Source organism: Ambystoma mexicanum, chromosome 1q (assembly GCF_040938575.1).
Source record: "Ambystoma mexicanum isolate Mex_15411 chromosome 1q, UKY_AmexF1_1, whole genome shotgun sequence".
Taxonomy (NCBI): domain Eukaryota; kingdom Metazoa; phylum Chordata; class Amphibia; order Caudata; family Ambystomatidae; genus Ambystoma; species Ambystoma mexicanum.
In genome coordinates, this window is record NC_090922.1 from 1112068719 (window position 1) to 1112089111 (window position 20393).

The 20393-nt window shown below is 47.0% G+C and overlaps 1 protein-coding gene across 3 annotated transcripts in view; it reads left to right on the forward strand.

Annotated features, from left to right (window-relative positions):
• Positions 1-20393, forward strand: part of FNBP1L (formin binding protein 1 like) — a 1167050-nt gene that overhangs the window by 568658 nt on the left and 577999 nt on the right. For all 3 annotated transcript variants that reach the window (XM_069641836.1, XM_069641837.1, XM_069641838.1), the window contains exon 5: positions 13645-13707. In XM_069641836.1, the coding sequence (XP_069497937.1) occupies positions 13645-13707 (63 nt within the window). The remainder of the gene's footprint in view (positions 1-13644; positions 13708-20393) is intronic.

Genomic DNA, 20393 nt, shown 5'->3' on the forward strand with positions numbered 1-20393 from the left:
AGGATTGCGGGACAAGGCTCCTCCAGCTCTCTTGGGATCTTAGAGTTCCCTAGAGTTCAGAGAGGCCCCCTTGATTTTTTTTTATCAAAGAAAAGCTTATTTGCCTCTCAGACGTTTTATGTGCCTTAACCGCACAGGTGCAACAGACCTTGTCATCTAGCGAGAGGGACTTCCTCCATCTCTTAAAAGCCCTTTCTTTCAGCGACTTTAATTTATGAATTTCCGACAAGTACCACGATTTGGATGGTTGTGTCTTCAGCAATCTTTGTTTCAAAGGAGCCAGGCTGTGCACGGCTAATGTCATCATGTTGTCATAGACTGAGTCTAGTTTAGTAGCGGAATCAAAGCAGGAGAGATTCTCCAAGAGTAGGGGCAAAGAATGGTAGCATGGAAGAGGGGGGCCATATACGCAGATTGCGACTAAGGGTCTTCACAGGAGAGTTACACTTTTTTTTTTAAAAATTTTTTTTTTTTTTTGGGTGGTCCAAATCTGTGAAGCAGGAAGAGAATTACTAAGTGATATGACCAAGGGCAAGGATTCACTTCAATGTTGTCCAACACTTACCAATGTGAGGCCACCCAATCCAAGATTGTGGCGATTGCTTGATGTGCTGTGAGAAATTCAAGCCCTCTAAGGTTGCTTTAACAGATCCCGTCATAGAATCCTCCGGGTCATTAAAACCCATGTTCAAATCACCAAGTATAAGCACCTTGGACTGCGGTTTGAGTAATGATGAAATCCAATCACTGAATTGAATTAAAGTCCAGCATGTTGTTGGGAGGGCAATATATCAGGAAGATATTTTGCATGGTGTTGGGATCAATCAACAATTTAGCATGCAAAGTTACACATTCAGAGATGCCGAAAATGTTGATAAGGCAGATGTTCAACGACTGGTTGAAAATGAAAGCCACCCCCTACCTTCAGAAATGACCGATCTGCTCTTAAGATCCTATATTCCTGTGGAAGGGGGAAGAATGGAAAATGGCCCAGCTGCTTCATGCAACCAAGACTCCGTAATAGCACAGATATCGATATTGTGCTCAGAAATTAAATCAGCAACGCCAGTCGAGTGTTTAATCAGTGACCTGGTGTTCAGCATATATTGAAGTGCTTTCTTGTGTCTTTCAACCGAATGGCTAGCCCCACCAACCATAGGAGTAATTTCAGGAGGGCAGAGGACAACCTGATCCGCGAACAGACCCACAAGGTTCGTTGTAGAAGTGATCTGACCAGTACTGATATTAGTAGAGTCAGTAGTTAAACAATCAGTCTTCTTTCGTGTATAATTATTAGAGAGCTTTACAGGAGTGTGAATCTCAAAAACTTCCAACATGGTGGTTGCTGTAACAGTGACAGCAGATGAAGACAACAAATGTAGCATAGGTCTACTGTGTGAACTTTCATTATCCTCTTCATCCTGACACTGGAGAATCCCTATTGGATTAAAAGTCATGGAGGTAGAAGCGAGGAAGCGTGACATCTCTTCTAGCAAGACGTGCGCAACCTCAATCCTACTGGATAGCTGTAATACAGGAACAGCTGGCTGAAGATGATCAGAGCGGGTCTCGTTACCAAGGGAAGCAGATATGGCCTCAAGCACAGTAATTGAAGTGGGCTCAGGGACCATGGGCCCAGCCAGATAGTTGGCTGTACCTACCAAAGGGCAAGTGGGGGCAGCCCCAACACAAGAGATTGTAATAGTACCAATGCTAGGAGAGAGTGCAAGCTCCAAGTATTTAAGCATCAGGCTTCTTTTAGAAGACCCCATAGCGTCTGATATCACAGGAACAAAGGTGAACTAATAGAGGTCAGGTAATTAAATATTACAGAAGATCTTACGTTAAATAGCAGCGACTGCCCAAGCCCTACGACCACGGATGTAAACCAGTGATAACCAGTGATAACCAGTGATAACCGGCCTTGCAAATGTGCCGCTGAAATCACTTTAAGGCCGGTTATGCTGGGAGATGTAGTTCACACGAACAGACGGATCGAGAAAGCGTGTCAAATCGGAATACCAGCAATTGTGGGTGATGAGCCCTTTTCATTACTAGAAGATTGCATGCATCTGAGATCTACATAAAGTTCGAATGTAGATGAAAATGAACACCGTTTTACTAGAACTCCATAAAATTTGACTCTAGATTAAATATTGTGCTTTACAGTAACTGCAAGAGCAGAGTAAGGAGGAGCATATTTAAGCGAGCAGCGATAATAATTTTAGAATTACACACGCATAGGTCTCAGAGCGCTGAAATAACAGAAGACATTATTATCCCACAGAGTGGTACTCAATTTATCGACCTCGGAAGGATGAAAGGCAGAGTTGACCCTGCCGGGATTCGAACCTGCCACAGCAGGCTGCTGACAAATATCAGATAGCTCACTGTGCTATCTGACCGGCATTAGTTCAATGACAAACTCTCTTGCTCACAATATGAAACAACCACACAGAATGGTCTCAATAGAGTAATTCAGTCACACACTGAAACGGAGAAAGTTAACACACTATCAGTCAGTTTCACATACATCTGTCCATCCCCGAAGGACAGATCACCTGATATGGCAGGAAGGTCGGGTTCTCCACCACTCACGTCAGTTTAGGAGCTTTGTGGCTTGGTGCCTATAGTCGTAACTCCTGGCCGCTTGGTTTGGTCTCATAAACATATTTACATCCTTCAGCCAGTAAGAAATGCCCCCTGCTAAGGCCAACTTTCAGTGTGGCTCAGTTTGCAATCAAAAATAGATCCCTTGGGCATTGTCCCTAGACAATGCACTGGCTTCCTCTAGAATACAATTAGACTCCTTTTCATTATGCTTTAATCCTGTAGTGAAGCGTCTGAAAAGATTACTACAACCATTTCCACCAGCGATAGCGTCTTGTTTTGCCCCGGCTCGTAACGTCGTCCTTGAGGACCTCATCTAAACAGCCCTTTAAGCTCATGGCAACTGGAGAAACTCGCCTAATATCACTGTAACCTGGGCCCACTGAGGAAGTGAATTCGATTTTTGGGGGGGAATCCTTTTTTTTTTCCCTAAAAAGACATGTGGTGTGCAAACCTATCCTTTCATTTAATGGAGTTATCAGTCTTGCATGTAAATCAAATCTGTCTGCCAACCTTGTTTTGTTTTCCTAACCCCTCCTCTGATTTGGAGTGGGTTCTACATTGCTTGGACTTTAGCAGGGCCCTTAAATGTTCTGCCTGGACATGACCAAAGGGTCCGAGGCCTCCTAAGCTTCTGTTGCACATTAGGTGGACTTGTACGTCCAGGAAGATTAGAAGATCTAGAAGGGGCTCTCCAAAGCATGTTGATGCTCGCCCAGTGCAAGCTAAATCTGCATCTTTAACCTTTCAAAGACCTATGCCCGTTGAACTCATCATTAAAGCAACTTTGTTCTATGGACTCCTCCTTCTGTAAACAAGTCTGCGGACTGGGAATGCCCGCCGGCTGTGAGAAGAGCTACCCGGAGACAGTATTTGTGGGGGATTTTCCAGAATCTCGCTGCCTATTCCACGTCTTCCTATTTCCTAGTGCCAGAGAGGGAGACCGCCCCTCAGTACCAAGATCACAACAAAGGTTCCCTGCAAACTATAATAATCAAAAGGACACATGGTGCAGACACTGAGTCCACTAGTCGTATGCCCCAACCTCGCTTGTCTACCCAGATCTGTGAAAGGCAAGATTCCTTGCAGCAAAACGTGGGCAGTTATGCACGTACTCGGCCTGACTTGAGATTAGCATTTAATTTGTCTTGACTCCTGAGAGAGAATGTGGGGTGCAGGCAGCCTGCCATTTCCCTAGGTCACTGCTGGCCCCGCTTTCGATGAGACCTCCGAGCCTTGCTGAGTTTCATGGTCGATATTACACTTCTGCCTGACTTAGTGGCAAATAGGGATTTTAAACCCTTTCCACCTAGTCACAAAACGATGAGTGCCTTTACAACGGGGGGGTGAAAATCGTTACAAACAGCTGAATACCCTCAAACATAGATACACTGGGAAAATCTCCTATAGAATCTGGGCACAGACAATCAGTTACGTTTTAGTCGAACTACTCTGTGCTTGCCAGTTTTTGGCCCATACTGGGCTACTGACCTGGAGGAAGAGAGAAGCTAGTGGGCGAGAGCCTGGCCTTAGAAAGAAAGCATTCTGCCGAGGGTTACAATCCTAGACACTAGCAGAGACCAGATCTTAATTGGAGATCAAGTTGAAAGCCTACTGAGGACAAGATCTCAAATGTTGGTAGGTTCCAGAGACTGAAAGCAAACTCCATAAGCCTGTTGAGGGTTAGACAGCAAGGATTAATACATCTTTTCTTATGCGCTTAACACCAGAGACCAATCTCTAAGCACAGGACTGGGAGTCGAACCTGTGTTGCTCTGCTTTATCTTGCTTCCAGGATAGACTTGTTGCCCTTGAGCTAGCCTCGCAGCTAATGGATAGTGAGAAACAAGCTACATGGGAGTACATCAGAGGAAATATCAGAACAGCAAGGATGGTTCAACCATGGCAGTTTAAAAAAAAAAACGTATTTAAGGTGCATAATAGACAAATGTACACATTCCGTAGTGGTTCCACAGTAACGTAAATAGTGTAATACATGTTAGTTACAGACCTCGTACAAGAGGCAACAACATTTAGTCATCACTGCTGCCTGTTTCAGCTCTGACACTCTGGTATCGACGGAACTCCCCTTCCCCCTGCACCTCCATATAGCTTTTGGTTTATTAGAGCTGAGGAGCAGGCCACGGTACACTTCCTCTTGGTAGTTTGTCCACACCATGTCCTGTATCCATTCCTCAATTGTGGGGGGTGCCTCTCTTCCACCTAATCAAGATGGTACGCTTGGCCAGGAGTAGTCCAATATTTATAAGTTTGTGGTCCACTGCATTCATTTTGAGTACACATCCCAATATATACACATAGGTCCCAGGCCAAAGGTTGTCCCACCATTTCTTCTAGTGCCCTACAAATCTCACTCCAATATTCAGAGAGCATCCCACATGACCACAACATATGTAACGGGTCCGCCCCCGTGCGACATCTAGGGCATCTGCCCGTATGAGTTGGGTACATTCTCTGTAACCGTGCTGGGGTGTGATGTAACAGTATTTTAAATTGTATTAACCTGAATCTGCAATTGAGTGACACCTGTTTAGTGAGATTGCATAGATGAGTTCAGTGAGAATCTGAGAGTTCGACCTCCAGGTCCCTTTCCCACTCCGCCTTCATGTCAGGCACCAGCACCTTCCTTGCTTCCATCACTATTTTATAGAGCCCAGTGGCAGATTTCTTGGATGCCCCAGTGAAGGCTTCCGGAGTGAGGAGACTGCGACCTGCAGTTTAATCTCTTCCCAGGACCTGAATATGCCATTATGGTACAAGGCCCCTAATCGAGTAACACCCACCTCCCGCCAATATGTGGAAAGTGCAACGTGCATTGTAGGAGCCAGGAAGGGCTCATTCCATATCGGCATTTGGGGGCTGTACAGCACAGCACCACGCGGGTGCTCTCAGTTTCATCCAGGCCTGTTGCGTGTCCATGTCCAGTCTGGGGTTCAGGTGGTCGCTTTTCTCCCACATCCCGGCCTCTATCTCATGTAGTAATGTGGCCCTGCGTCTCCCCTGTGTCTCCAGCTCAGAAAAAGGGGTACATGGGTCCTCGGAGGTCCAATGCATGGCATATTGTGCTTGGGCTGAAAGGTAGTACACCTCAAAGTCTGGTGCTGCAAGCCCCCCTCTCGCATATGTCTGTGTAAGACGACGGCAGCTGGCCCGCACACTGACCTTCCAGCGGAGCACGCTGCATACATCTTCTTGTTTTAATCAGCGCCACCCGGCCCATGAGTGAGATGGGGAGGCGATTCCATCGGCCCAATTTAGTGCAGAATGCCTCGAGCAGTGTCTCGTAATTAAGGGTGCAGTCTAAGCTAGCAGAGCGTGCCATCTCCACTCCCAGGCATTTCATCTGTTGTGGAGACCAACGTAGTCCACATAGGTCCCTTGGGGGGACATCAGAGGGAACATCTCAGATTTAGATGCATTCAATCTCAAGCCAGAATGCCGACCAAACTCCTGGACAGCCTCCAGCACTCTGTGAAGGTACTTCTATGGGTCTCTAACAAACAGGGTATCGTTGGCGTATAAAGTGATCCGTTCCACACGCCCGCCTTACCTTAGCGTGTGGGTGAGTGTATAAGGGTCAACCATGACAGTTAAGTGAAACCATCATAGCCTGACCAAATGCAACCCAAGCAAGGGGACGAAACAATGTGGTGGTCTGCAATGGCATAGTGCTCAGCCGAGGTATCCGATTGGGTAATCCTGAAAGCATCGATGGCCCCTTAGAATAGGCACTTGCACTATTTGAGTAACACTCCCTCTGACACTCTTAGCATACTTATCCCTCTTAGAACTCTAGGTCACACATGCCTTTATCCAACCCACTTTGGGACTTGTGAAGAAAGGTGCAGAAAGATACGTTTGGGAAGGGTGTGTTCCAAGTCCGACCACCTAGAAACAAGTAATGCTTTGGGAATCTCCAAACCTTATGTAGGAAAGGCATTTAGGATGTAGGAGTATGCACGTTAGTCCCTATAGGGCCTACTGCTAGTCCCCTTTCCTCTTTGCATCCTTCCACCTGACGTCTGTTAACCCCTGTTGGAGTGGATTGGAAAGGTCGTGAAAGGCTCTTATGGGGGAGATCTGGAGCATGCTGGAATGCAGACAGGTTCTGTGCATATGAAAAAAGAGGGCGTTGCTATGCCATTGTGGTTCTGGTCCTATCCCTGTGAACTGGAGTAATAGAGGAAAAGGTGTCCATGGAACAGAGTAGTGACTATGGTGGGTAACTTTTACAAATTCGGATCTGTCATATCCGCCATTTAGGAGTCCCCACTGAAGAGAGCAGAGCCGGCTCTGAGTTTTAAGAAAGCCGAAGCAGCCACACGGTGTAAAGTGGAACGAAAAACTATAGGCTGAGTAGTGTGGGTTCACCTTGCTTCTTTTACCAGATCCCTACCTAAGTAATAAATCACAGACAACCTATGTGTATGGAAAAGTTGTAGGCCGTAGGCATTTTATTTTCTTACAGAAAATACAACACAACAAAATAATTACACTGCCATATGCTTTTGGGCACATTGTGTCCAGTCCCGAAGTTGCCCAAGGCTCCTCCTGAGTCGTCCTTGTTATCCCTGGGCCTTCGTTCCTGGGCACATGCCGCCTACGACATGTCTTGGACCGTGTACCGAAAGAGTACTCGGCGTTCCTTCTTCTGCCTGCTCCTTCCTTTCTTGGACCGTGTACCGAAAGAGTACTCGGCGTACTTGCTCCTGCCTGCACCCTTCTTCTTCCGTTATTATTGTAGGGTGGCAAACGTTTTTCCTTCCCCTTCTCCAGGCACTAAGAGCCTCCCCGAGAGAGGTGAGCTCTTACCTGGTTTGTGCCGCCTCTCCTTTTCCAGGCTTACTTATACCCCCCCGGCCTTTTGTTACTTCCTGGGGGCGGCCGGGTTACCCCCCCTGACCCCTTGCTGTTACATTTCGCACCTTCCCCGGTGCTGTTTCTTGCCCTTCCTGGGCTTTTGTTTCTTGTGGCGCCGTTCGGACGCCCCTCCCTACGCTTTCGTGCCGTTTTCCCCCACCCCGTGCCTAAACTCCCAGACCCTCTATCGTCCCCCCATTTCATGCGGCCCGGGGCCTGGGTCATAGGCTGAGTAGTGTGGGTTCACTTTGCTTCTTTTACCAGATCCCTACCTAAGTAATAAATCACAGACAACTTATGTGTATGGAAAAGTTGTAGGCCGTAGGCATTTTATTTTCTTATAGAAAATACAACACAACAAAATAATTACACTGCCATATGCTTTTGGACACATTGTGTCCAGTCCAGAAGTTGCCTAAGGCTCCTCCTGAATCGTCCTTGCTATCCCTGGGCCTTCGTTCCTGGGCACATGCCGCCACACCTGAGCGCTTGTGGCTTACGCCCGCTCAGGTCCCCCCCCAAAAGCACCTTACCTACAACCCCGTTCTTGGAGTGCCCTAAAATTGTTGTTGGCAAAACCCCATCCCTTTCCTTGATAGGTGCCCCCCTCCTGGTGAAACATGTCCGGATTGTTCCGGTGTAGGCCATGTCTTATGAAATGCAGCCCTGTGCTCCTGCAGTACTTTTCTACTGATTTATTTAGTTTCTTTCTGGCTATTTCAATTGTGTGCCTCCTCTGTGCCCCATACCAGACCCTTCTTGGTATTATTTCTGACATAAAGATCTCGGTTTTATGCCAACTGCGGGCTATGCTATGACGTGGCTCGCAAATGTTCCTCTGTAATTTCCCCCCTATTTTTGCTCGCCAGGTCCCTCCGAGGTGTATAACCAGAACTCGGGGATGGGGGGGGGGGGGGTTGGTGGGATATGGGGGTGGGGGGATGGGGGGGCGGGCCTGAAAACTATCCGGACCGACAGCCAGTCGTGAATGTCCTCCCAGTGCATCCCCGGGAGGCCTCGCCAGGATGTAATCGCTGTCGTCCCTACGCATTAATAGCTGCCCGTCGACCTCTGGTCAGGGGTCTAGGAATTCTTGTGTGATGCATCTGGGACAGTGGTCCTTCTCTCTCCTGTAATTTTGGTCGTTGCACTCCCCTGTTTGGTATGCTTTAGCTTTCTCTAGCATTATAGACATCCCCTTGTCACCCATACCATCATCCCTCCTTGCCAGGCCATCTCTTCCCACCGTATTACTGGCCCCGGGCTCCCCTACCCTGCAAGCTACGTAATATGCCAGCGCAATGTGCTGCCCTGAACCCCGCGGCTTCGCCCGTGCTGCTACTTGCCTCCCGTAATACTTTTGACCGATTTATCAGCTTCCCAAAGCTCACCCGTCTACTGTTACCTGGCTTCTTCCCCTCTAATTTAGCCCCTCCTCTCACGGCATGTTTTATTCTAGTGCTGTCAGTTGGGTTCCGTCTGCCTGACATTTTTGTGGTGCATCACCGCCCATCTTTTCTTTTTCCCTTTGGCAAATTCCTCTTCAATAATTACCCATATTTCTTCAATTGCGTTTTTACTTCTTTTACCTTGTTTCCACCAACCAGCTTTACCTTTTCTCTTTTGGTAAATGCCCCTTTGAGACATTCCCACCTTTATCAATACAAATGTTTCCACCTCTTTTACAACACATCTTTTTACCACTTTTTCTTTTTCCCTTTGGCAAATGCCCCTCTGAGAAATTCACACCTTGCTTTCAAATAGCAATTTTTTCCACCTCTTAACGCCTGTTTCCGCCAACACCTCTTTTACCACTTTACTTTTTTCCTTTTGGCCAATGCCCCTTTGAGAAATTCACACTTTTTCTCCACTTGCACTTTTTTCACCTCTTTTACACCTGTTTCCACCAACACATCTTTTGCATGCTCTTCGTACTTCTTACCCGTCTTTTACGTTAGGGCGTTCCTGGTCAGCTTGCCGCTGACCCTTTCTTTTCTCCCTTCTTCTCCCACTTCTTTTGAGTCGACCTTGTGGCCAACCGTGCTTTCCTTTCTATTGCCTCCACCGGGACCCATGCCTTCCTTGGCATGGGATTTCTTTCCTTGCCGACCTTGTGGCCAACCGTGCTTTCCTTTCTATAGCCTCCACCGGGACCCATGCCTTCCGTGGTGTGGGCGTTCTTTCCTTGTCTGGTTTTGGCTCCCTGAATTTTTCCCACGGCAAGCGTGAGATTGCATCAGTCACCACATTTGTTTCCCCAGCGATATGCCTCACCTTTACGCATCTAATCATTCTTGGGCTTTCCAGCGTGATTGCCCTCAATATTCCCAACACTCTTGTGCCTGACGCACTTCCTTTATTCAACACGTGCACCACCGCCATGTTATCTGAACATACTGTTAACTCCCTGTTCCCTAGCTCTTCCTCCCATGCGCATAACGCGACCCATATCGGGGAGGGCTCTACCGTGTTATATTATTTGTCCTTTCCGCCACCCGCCATGTTTTTGGCCACTCGCCTGCACGCCAATGTTTCCCCAGTATTGCGCCAAACCCAAGGCTACCTGCTGCATGGTGAACAATACCCTTTTACTTCCTCGTTCACCGGTGCTTGCCCCATCACAGACCCATTGAAGATTTCAGCAGTTCTTCCCACCCTTCCAGCTCTTTCTTGATTCCTCCACTTAACCTGACTCTGTGGTGCCCCCATTGTAGCACCTCTCGTTTTCAGCACAATACTTCTCTGGAACGCCCTCCCCTGTGGTATGCTTCTCCCTGCGGCGTTCCGCTTTCCTGCCAGCGCTTGCAATTCGCTCGCTGTCGCTAGCAGATCCGTCCTCTTGTCACCGGGATCCGACACCTTCCGTTGTTTGAGTCAATTTCTCTCCCTAGGAATTGGATAATCTGCGTTGGGTCCCCCGGTTTACCCTCCGCCAGAGGGAAACCCCACTTGCTTGTTATTTCTACGATAGAGTATGCGCCTGAGATGGTGCACCCCATCGGGGGGCAGTTGTCGACGAAGTATTCCCCCTCCCAATGCCTATATAACCTTCTTCGCGATCTGATGTTGACTGGCAACGGGCGGAATGCCATCCATGCCCCTTTTCCCGCTTTCCTGACCAGTTCTACTGTCTCCTCGAAGTCTGAATATGCCACCGTTGCATCGCTCTAGGTCGTTTCTTGGTCTGTGTATTTCTGGAGCCACCTTTCCCTCTCTCGATTTCTTTTTTTTTTTTTTTTTTTTTCCCGGCGTGGCCCCCTTCCCGCCCCAGTTCCTATTTCTGCGTCTCATCTCTTCTGCCGCTTGGCGCCGCGGCCCTTGTGCACTTGGAGCTGCTGTGGTCACCCTTACATCTATCGCACTTGTGGCGAAACTTGCACTTCCATCCCCAGCTACATGGGTACCCCCTTTTCAAAACTCCTACATTGTCCTGGTTCTGCGCGCGTTGTCTCTGTGCTCCCACTGCCCCCCCCCCCCACCTGTGTTGTCGGGGGCGGGCTGCTCTGCCATCCTCTCTGTGACCCGTAATTTCTGCTCCGAAAACTCTGGTCTCTATTCCTGTCATAGCTGGATTCGTACCTTCTGCCACCCGATCTATAATTCGTTTTGTAATCCTGCTGCCAGTACTGCCTCCTCTGCTGTCCCCCTGTGCTCTGCTCCTTGGAATCCCATTTGTCTTTTAGCACGTTAAAAATGTAGAGGTTAAAGTTTTCTTCATCCCAGCCCATATCCGGAAAGCAGTCCATCTCCTTTCTGAACTCATGGTCATACTCCAGCCATGTGTCCCCTCCAAACGCTGCGTGTACCTTCAGCACCCTCTGTTGATATGCCACTAACGCTACCCCGTCTTCCGGGAATTTTTGTAATATGATTGTAGACATTATGGTGAAGGCCGACATCCAATTGTCGAAGTTACTTACTACTGGCCCCTTTTTTAGTAAGCTTTTTTCATCCTCTTTCATGTCCTCCAGTGCTACATTCATCCCCCTCTTTTGACAATCTAATGTAAATATAGCCATCAATTTTTTTCTCCAGATTTTTTCCTTGACTTTGTCATTTATCTACCAGGCCATCGCTTTCATTGACCTGCCTTGTGCGTCTTTACCCATTGTTGGCCTACCATATTTCGTCATGAGCGGCGCCTCGTTTTCCGCCGCTGCCACCGGCGGTAATGCCCCCGGTGGTGTGGCCCCTGCCCCTATACTTGCCCCTACCGATACCTCTTGTGGTGTTGATAAAATTGGGGCTCCTTGCGGCACCAGGACTACTGGTGTCCCTTGTGATGCCGGGCCCGGGGCTTCCCTGGGCTCAGCTGGTGCTCCCTGTGGTTTAGGGACAGGGGCCTCTCTAGGTTCTGCCCCTGCCCCCCCTACCCCACTCCGACTTTCTTTTGCTCACCACTCCTCTCTATTTTACCCAAGCCTTTAGGTGATCCCTTTCTTCGTCATCACTGCTTGATTCGTCTGATGAACTCCCCTGCCACTCTTCCCTGCTTTTCTTCCCCCGTCTGCTCTTCTTGTCGTTGGTTCTGGGCGACTTACCCGAAACCGTGATGCAATTTTTTAACATTTTTACTATTTTATTCCCCACATTATTATTCACAGTACCTTTCTTTCTATCTTTCTTCTTTCTCTTGGTCGGTGCCTCCGTCTGTTCCTCTGCTCTTTTCGACTCCGCTCTCCTCCTTTTCTGTCCTTGCAGTACCTAGTCTTCACCTTCGCTGCTGCTGGGCTCTATGAACAGCAGAGGTGACGTTGCCTTCGCTCTTTCTTCTTTCTGCATTACTTCTAGCACCCATTGTGCTCCATACTCCTTCTCCGCTTTTCTTGCCCATTCTGAGAATTCTCGGGCCCTCTTCGCTCTTCCTTCCGCCATCCCTCTCGTCTGAATTCTGTCGATCGCGCTTCTGTTTGGCCACTGCAAAAGTATCCTTCTCTCCTGCTCCGGTACTGTTGTGGTCGCCGCGATAGTATAAACTTCTAGAGAGGTAGAAAATGCGCGAGCCTGCAAGAGCAAACGTTTTTCCTTCCCCTTCTCCAGGCACTAAGAGCCTACCCGAGAGAGGTGAGCTCTTAACTGGTTTGTGCCGCCTCTCCTTTTCCAGGCTTACTTATACCCCCCTCCCCCCTGCCTTTTGTTCCTTCCTGGGGGCGGCCGGGTTACCCCCCCTGACCCCTTGCTGTTAAATTTCGCACTTTCCCTGGTGCTGTTTCCTGCCCTTCCTGGGCTTTTGTTTCTTGTGGCGCCGTTCGGACGACCCTCCCTACGCTTTCGCGCAGTTTTCCCCACCCCGCGCCTAAACTCCCAGACCCTCTATCGTCCCCTATTTCATGCCGCCCGGGGCCTGGGTCAATTTCATTTGAAAAGATGAGCCCAAAGGTGCTAAAGAAGTGGTGCAAACATACTACTTTATTTAGAAGTGGGAAGGGTCCCACGTGGTTTGAGTGAATGTATTTTCTGAAAGGACGAAGAGCTACGATTTGTTCTTGGGATTGTCGTCTGCCAAAGGTTTGTGGCTAAGAGCCACGAGCTGTGCAACTTCTGTCTCCATGGAGACTCAATTCAAGTAGTCTTCACGACACCAACGTCTCGCACCTTGAAACACTTGTGTATAGGCGCGTTATAAATGTCATATCATATCACCCTTCTGCCTAACAGCAGTGCAGGGTGTAGATTAGGAGGAAGTAGAAGGGGCCTTGGTGTAGTTTGGGGTTTAAATGTGTGGGATGTTGGGGGCCAAGGAGTGGAAGACTGATGATAAAGGCCAAATGCGGGTAAAGCAGTGTAAATAAGTGGGTGCAGCACTGGGGGGAAGTTGGTTAGGATTTGGGGGAAGGGTTCAGCATTGCTATTAAAGTAATCGTTGTCTTATTTTATGTTTGAGTTTCTTTTTCTTTGTTTAATCTGATACTGTTCAAGAGGTTGTCCTGCAGACAGCACTAAAGAACATATCATGTCAGCCAGCCACGAAGGCAGTCCTATTTACAGAAAGCTCTGGTTTTGCATCACCGCTCTTCCGACTGCAATGCTCAGCCTGATAAATTAGTATGTAATTAACTCCAAGTACACCAGTGTTTAAAATGGTTTGTGACTAGCATTCCTGTGCCATTTAACGTGATTTGTGCAATTAAAATGCGTTTGTTTCTGTCACAGCATCTTCAAGATGGGAGGAAAGCGCAGCAGTATCTCGACATGTGTTGGAAACATATGGACAATGTGAGTAGTTTACAAGGCCCGTCTTTATTCCAGGAATTAGTCTGCTTTGTATTGCTAAATGCTATTCCATATGTTAAACCTAGTCATGTACTGTACCTTTTAGTGTTAAAATCTCAAAGCTGTATATTTTGTAATCTATATAGCAAGCAATGTAACATAGGCGTATGTCCTTAAACTCTTCTGATATATGATGGTGAGGGGGAGGGGTTCTGAGCACTATTTTTATAGTATGAGCAGCCACTGTAATGTGTTGTGGTTGGGGAATCATCCATGACCTTTCATCGAAAGGATGATATTGAATGTTCCCATACTACAATGTCCCTTTGCACCAGGTCCGGTTGTGTAGCCTTCACTGTTTATTTTTCGAAATCTACTTAAATTTGAGCCAATGTTTGAGAATTTGTTAGTGACGCTAGCTTGAAAATTATTTTGCTCAACCCTTTTTTCATTTTTCCGAGCGATTGTCCTGCAATATTTCTTTTTATTTTCCTGATTTTAGAATCTTGCATTCTAAGCTTTCAGAACATTTTACTTGCTTTTCCCTGAGCTTTTTTTTTATCAAATCAGTGCATGCTAGAATTTTTGCTTGTATAGTTGTAAAAATCTAAAGGTAAAAGTTGCAAGGTTTGAAGCCAACAAATGTAAGGGATGTGGAGCCGTGTGAGAAGGTCCCAGTGGCTCTTGTTCAGATAAGGAAATCGAAGCAGAAAATAATCCTACATCACCCCTTGACATTTATTTTACAATTTGTTTGCATACAAAATATTACATTTTGTGACTAGCCAAACTACAAAATCATGGCTGAAATTGTGTGACGGGAGATTCATTCGGCATATAAATAACAAATTGTGGGCATATTTTTCTTGCATGTACATACTCATTTTCAGATCTTTGAATAATGCGAATTCCTGCTCCACCCATATCCTGTTCTACAGTTCACCCAGAGTCCCCTTGTCCTCCTTCCAGCAATTGGGCGGCATGTGTTCTTTTTGTTTTTGTTTTTGCTTTATTTTTAATTATTCAAAAACAAACCAACACAAACATGTAGTCCAAGCCAGACAGTGACCCACCGTGAGCATGATGCAGCATAAATCGGCAATATGCAGTACAAAAGAAGCAAGCCACCGTTCCATAAAACATGATTACTCTGGTGCCGTAAGCAAATACTGTACTTAAGGTGCCCACACCTCTGGCGGGTGGGCGTCCGAATTAATGCTGTCTTCATATCATTGCGGTATGCAACGTCCTGCAGCCACATTTGTATGGCAGGTGGGTGGCCCTTCCACCAGGACATAGTGACCCTCCTTCGTGCCAACAGCAGGCCAGTTGGGCATTAATCCCCCTCGAAGATTCCTCGAAGATTCCTCGTGCACTCCAGGAGCGCCGCCATGGGATCGGGATCCAGTCTTTCCCTGATAATCTGTGACGTCCACCCAGTACCAGGAAATCTGCAAACACTCCCAAGCCAGGTGAAGAAAGCCGGACCAGAACCACACTTCGCACACGAGTCCGGAGGGGACATGACTGTGAATCCTGGCTGGAATGTTGTACACCTGGTGTAGAAAATGAAAGTGAATCAACTTACATTTGGAGGTCGAAGATACTTTTTGGGTTTGACGCAGCACACACTGCCAATCATTACCTGGGATGCCCCTGCCAACATCCCCCTCCTAACCCTGCTTCGGTGCGTCCCCATCCCACGCGATGTCAGTCATAAAGCTACTGTTTAGTATTGGTACCAGGCGACCCTCACCCTGCTATTGGATCAATCCATGCAGTAATGCTCGCATCGGGGGCTGTCACGGAAACAAGGGGGATCGTGGCCTTAAAGACATTATCTTCAACAAAGAAATCCCTGAAAGTGGAGACACCCAGCTTTTCCACCCACTTTAAGTAAGCCTTCTCCCCTGTGATGGTCATACCAGCTATGGGGAAACTGGGGCGAGTACAGAGTACCAATGCCCATCTTGCTGGCCACCTTCCTCCAGAATGCGCAGGTAACCCTCACTATGTTCAGGTATCCAGACGCAACCCCCGAGGCACCAAGAACCACTGAGCGTAACAGGTTAGGGGCAACAAGCGCCTTCTCCAGCTGCACATGAGGTCGGACAAACTGGGTGGTGTACCAATGTGCCACGTAGTGTGCTTGGGACACCCAGTAGTAGCATTCCAGATCCGACAGGGCCAAGCCCTGCTTCCTATAGGGCTGGGTCACCGTGGCATGACCTACCCTGGCTGGTTTCCCAGGATAAGCCCCTGCAGCCGCTGAATGGCAAGCCAGTGGAGAAAAACAGTGCAATGTTGAGGAAGAGGAATTTAGGAAGAATAAACATTTTGACAATCGAGATTTGACTCAATAACGTGAGAATGAGAGCCTGCCACCATGTCCTGAAGGGACCTCCGTCATCGTTCCATAATTATCCAGAAACAGCTCAAAACGCTTCTGTCCGCCGACCACAGAGCCCCGGGTTCTGCCCCTCACTGTATTGCTCAACTAGGTGACCCTAGCCGAGGAACTTGATCTCGCGATCGGCATTCACCCTGAACTCATCCAACTTCCGCTGCTGCTCTTTCATAATCTTGGGGTCTGCTGTGGATGCATACTCTTCCTCCAAGTGTTTCAGGCTCCCCTCACCAGACTCAAGATCACCCCTAATTAGATGGACAATACCTTTTTCTTTGGCCATGCATACGCCCCCCTGATAACTTGAAGCACTCCCAGAGCACCGCTCTGAGGAGATTTAGCTATAGTCTTTAAAAAAATATATTTTATTATGTTTTATATTTCCGTACAGGTTTGTCCGTGTCACATTTTTTTAAGATATCACATTGATATATTAACATTTCTCTACTTCGAATCCCAATTCAACCCTCTTTCCTCCCACCCCCACTTACCCATATTTACCAGATTGTTAAACCCTGTAGTAGCCTTGTGCCAAGCCATGCATCTCACACGTCACTTCTCTGGCCCCCCTCCATGTTAATTTTTTATGTCACATCCTGTTCTGTCATGAACCGGGTCGGTGTGAGTTCTGACCATCGCATCATGTCTTCACTAGGTTCTTGCGCATGCCCCCTTATCGCCTGTTTCCACATTTCTGTCTTGGGCATTGACAATTTTTGCAATTCTTTCCACCACCTTACCACAGACAGTCCTTTGTATGCTTTCCATTGCTATACATGATTTTGCCAATATATAAGCCATGTCTGTCAGTTTATCTAGCGCTATACCGTTCTTACTCCTCTAGAATAGTCCCAGTATGCATGCCTCCGGTGATTGGGCTTCTAGTTCAATTGTTATGCTATGTCATTCCAGAACTGTGCTATGACTGGGCATTCCCAGAACATGTGAAGCATTCTTGCGTTTTCCTCCTTGCATTTTCGGCAGCTTTGCGTATTTGCTCCTTTCAATCTTGCTATTTTCCTCAGTGTTAAATATGCTCTGTGTTTATATACATTTGTATCAGTTGAAATCTAGCATTTCTGGAGACTTTCTTGTGATAATTTGCTGTCTTGCCATTCCTTTCCCAGCTAGCCCTAGTTTGTAGCTTGTTGTTTGCATGATTGTCTAAAGTACATCGTACACCCTTGATATAGCGTGTCCGCCTTCTGTTATGTTTATCGTCGTTTCTATTGCTTCGCCTGCCAACGTGTCCTATTTCTGGCCACCTCCTTTTGGTCGTGGTCACGATGGACTGATGCAGGAGATATCGGCCGCTGTGTATGCCTGTTAGGTCTTATAGTTCCTTAAAGCTTAACTATGCTTCTCCCTTCCACAAATCTCGTATTTGTATGACCCCACATGCCTCCCAATTGGTTCTTACACTGGTCCTCAGCCTTGTATCGGTCATCACTGCTGCTAGGGATATTTGTGGCGATATCGGATCTTTAATCTTAAATTTCTTCAAGGTTCTGTGCCATATCTGTATGCTCAATTTTACTAAATGCGGGTATTCTTGTCGTTCTGTTGGGGCACCCACAATACCTCTTTTGTGTAGGTGCTTAATTGCTGGTTGTAGGAGTGTTGTTGGCTTTGGGTTCGTCTGCAAGCCAGCTGACTGTGTATTGCATCTGCCCTACCAGGTAATATAATTCGAAATTAGGGATTCTCAATCCTCCTTCATAGGGTCTTTGGAGGATGCTCAGCGCAACTCTGTGTCTATCTCCTTGCCATAAGAAGTTTCTGCACTCTTTGTCGAATTTTGTGAAAAATGTTTTGGGTATATTATAGGGGATATTTTCAAAGCAATGTTGGATTGTAGGCAGCACAATACTTTTAAATAATGCTGCTCTCCCCACTACTGACAAGGGTAGTTTACCCTAAACTTTCATCGAATGTACCAGTCCCTCTAATGCTTTTTCTGTGTTAAATGTGTTCTTTCTTGGGGGTGTGGTATTTATTTAAGCCTAGATATTGTTTTCCACGGGAGTGCCAACTTTGGTAGGATTCCACTGTCTGCTGTGGCTAGTTTAGCTAGCGGGAATAGGCAGGATTTATTTTTGTTGATCACTATTCCAGACAGCCCGCTAAAGTTATCTAGAACTTCCAGTAGGTTGTCTTCGGGATTTTGCAAATACATCAGGGTATCGTCCGCATACATAGATATCAGATGCCACTCCCCATCTACCCAGATTCCCGCATCCTGATATTCTTGTCTCATGAATGCTGCTATTTGTTACATTACTATAATGTAGAGCATTGGGGATAGTGGCCAAACCTGTCTGGTTCCTTTCTGTAGTTCCTACCCTTCCGAGTAGACGCATCCCATTTTTAACCTTGCCATCGGTTTATTGTAATCCAGTTTAATCCACTCCTAGTTTCTTCTTCTTCTACATGGTCGCGTATAGCCAGTCCCAATGTATTGAATCAAATTCCTTGGTTGAGTCCAATGCAGCCACTGCACTGTACTTGTCCCTATCGTTTGTGCTGGTGATTACGTGATGTAGTCTATGTAGGTTCCCAGAGATGTTTCTCCCTGGGACATAACCAGTTTGATCGGGATGTATTTGTTTTGATGATATTCTCCTCAACCTGTTTGCAAGTAGTGTTGTCAAGATTTTGTTGTCCTGATTCAGAAGGGACAGCGGCCTCTAGGAGCCACATTCTCTTGCCTCCTTATTAGGTTTCGGGAGGGGTATTCTCACAGCTTCCTGCATGCTTCTTGGGACCGTGCCTGTTTCATATGCCGACATGTATACTCTCACCAGGATCGATGCCAGGCTGTCTGCGTACTCTTTATAGAATATGCCTGGCAGCCATCCCCGAGGGAAACGTTCTGATTATGGCTGACACCTATTCAGACGTTATGGGTTCTTCTAATATCTGCACTTTCTCTGAACCCAGAAGTGGTAAGGTTATGAGTTGTAGCGCCTCCTGTATTGTGCCACTACTCTTATTTCGTCGACATACAGCTCCTTATAATATTTGTGAAATGTCATGTTTAACTTCCTCTGTGTATTGTATAGCGTGCCCTCTTTGCCCTAGATGGAGTGCATTGGCATTTTATTCTCATATTTCTTGCATAACCATGCTAGGAGTTTACCTGGCTTGTCCCCTCCCGCATGAGTTCTCCAAGTACTTTGCGTAACTAAATTTGCCCAGCCTGTCCCATTTGTTTCATGCATTCCTGTCTTAATCTGAAGAACTCTCCCTGTTTCTTCTCTCCCATGCTGTTCCTTTTTTCCACCTCCTATAATTCTAGTTCTAATTTGTGTAATTCTGCAGTAACGACCTTGCATGCTCCTCCTGCTTGAGCCATCATCTCCCCTCTGTTTACCACTTTGAATGTTTCCCATGCTGTTCCTATTGACCTGACGCTTCCCACATTGATTTTGAAAAATTCCTGTGTGCTGTCATATGTGCTCTTTGAATGCCATATCTAGCAGTATTTTGCTCTGTAGTCTCCAAGTTGGGATAAATGGGGCATGACTTGACAATACTCTGGCTTTATATTCTGCTTCTTCGAATTCCCCCATGCATTCCACCCGCGTAAATAAGTAGTTTAGTCTTGTGTATACATTATGCAGTGCAGAGTAGTGCAAGTAAACTCTGTTGGGTGTAGGGTCCGCCAGCTGTCTACCAGGCTAAAGGACTTTAGGAGGGTATTCAGTATTTTCACTGGCGGGCCAGTCTTCTGGATTTGTCATCTGATCTGTCAATTTTAGGGTTGTGTGAAATTGAAGTCTCGCCCCGCCTCCCATACCAGCTCTTCACTTCTGTACTGGCCCAATCACTTGTAGAGTGAGTCGAAGAATGACGTTGCGTCATGGTTCGGCGCATAAGTGTTCACTATGCATATACTCATATTTTCCAGAGTTCCCTGAACTAGTACCATCCTGCCTTCGTAGTCCGATTTCAAATGTATTACCTTCAGTGGGACGGTAGGTGCCACTTAAATCAGCATCCTCCTTGAATAAGCCTAGTGTGTTGATCCCGCGACCATTGCTCCCCATTGCTGCGCTCATTTCTCTTGTCTGCTTTTGTCAAGGTGCGTTGCTGTAACAAAGCTATCCCTATTGTGTTACTGCGCAAATATGTGATTATTCTGTGCCTATTTCTTTACATGGCTGTTCAGGCCCTGTATGCTCCAGGTCACTACTTTTTTAATATGCCCCCCCATGCTGTGTACGCTGAATGGTCATTAAATGGTGCCCATCTTCGTGGCCATTCCCCTTATTGTTATGCT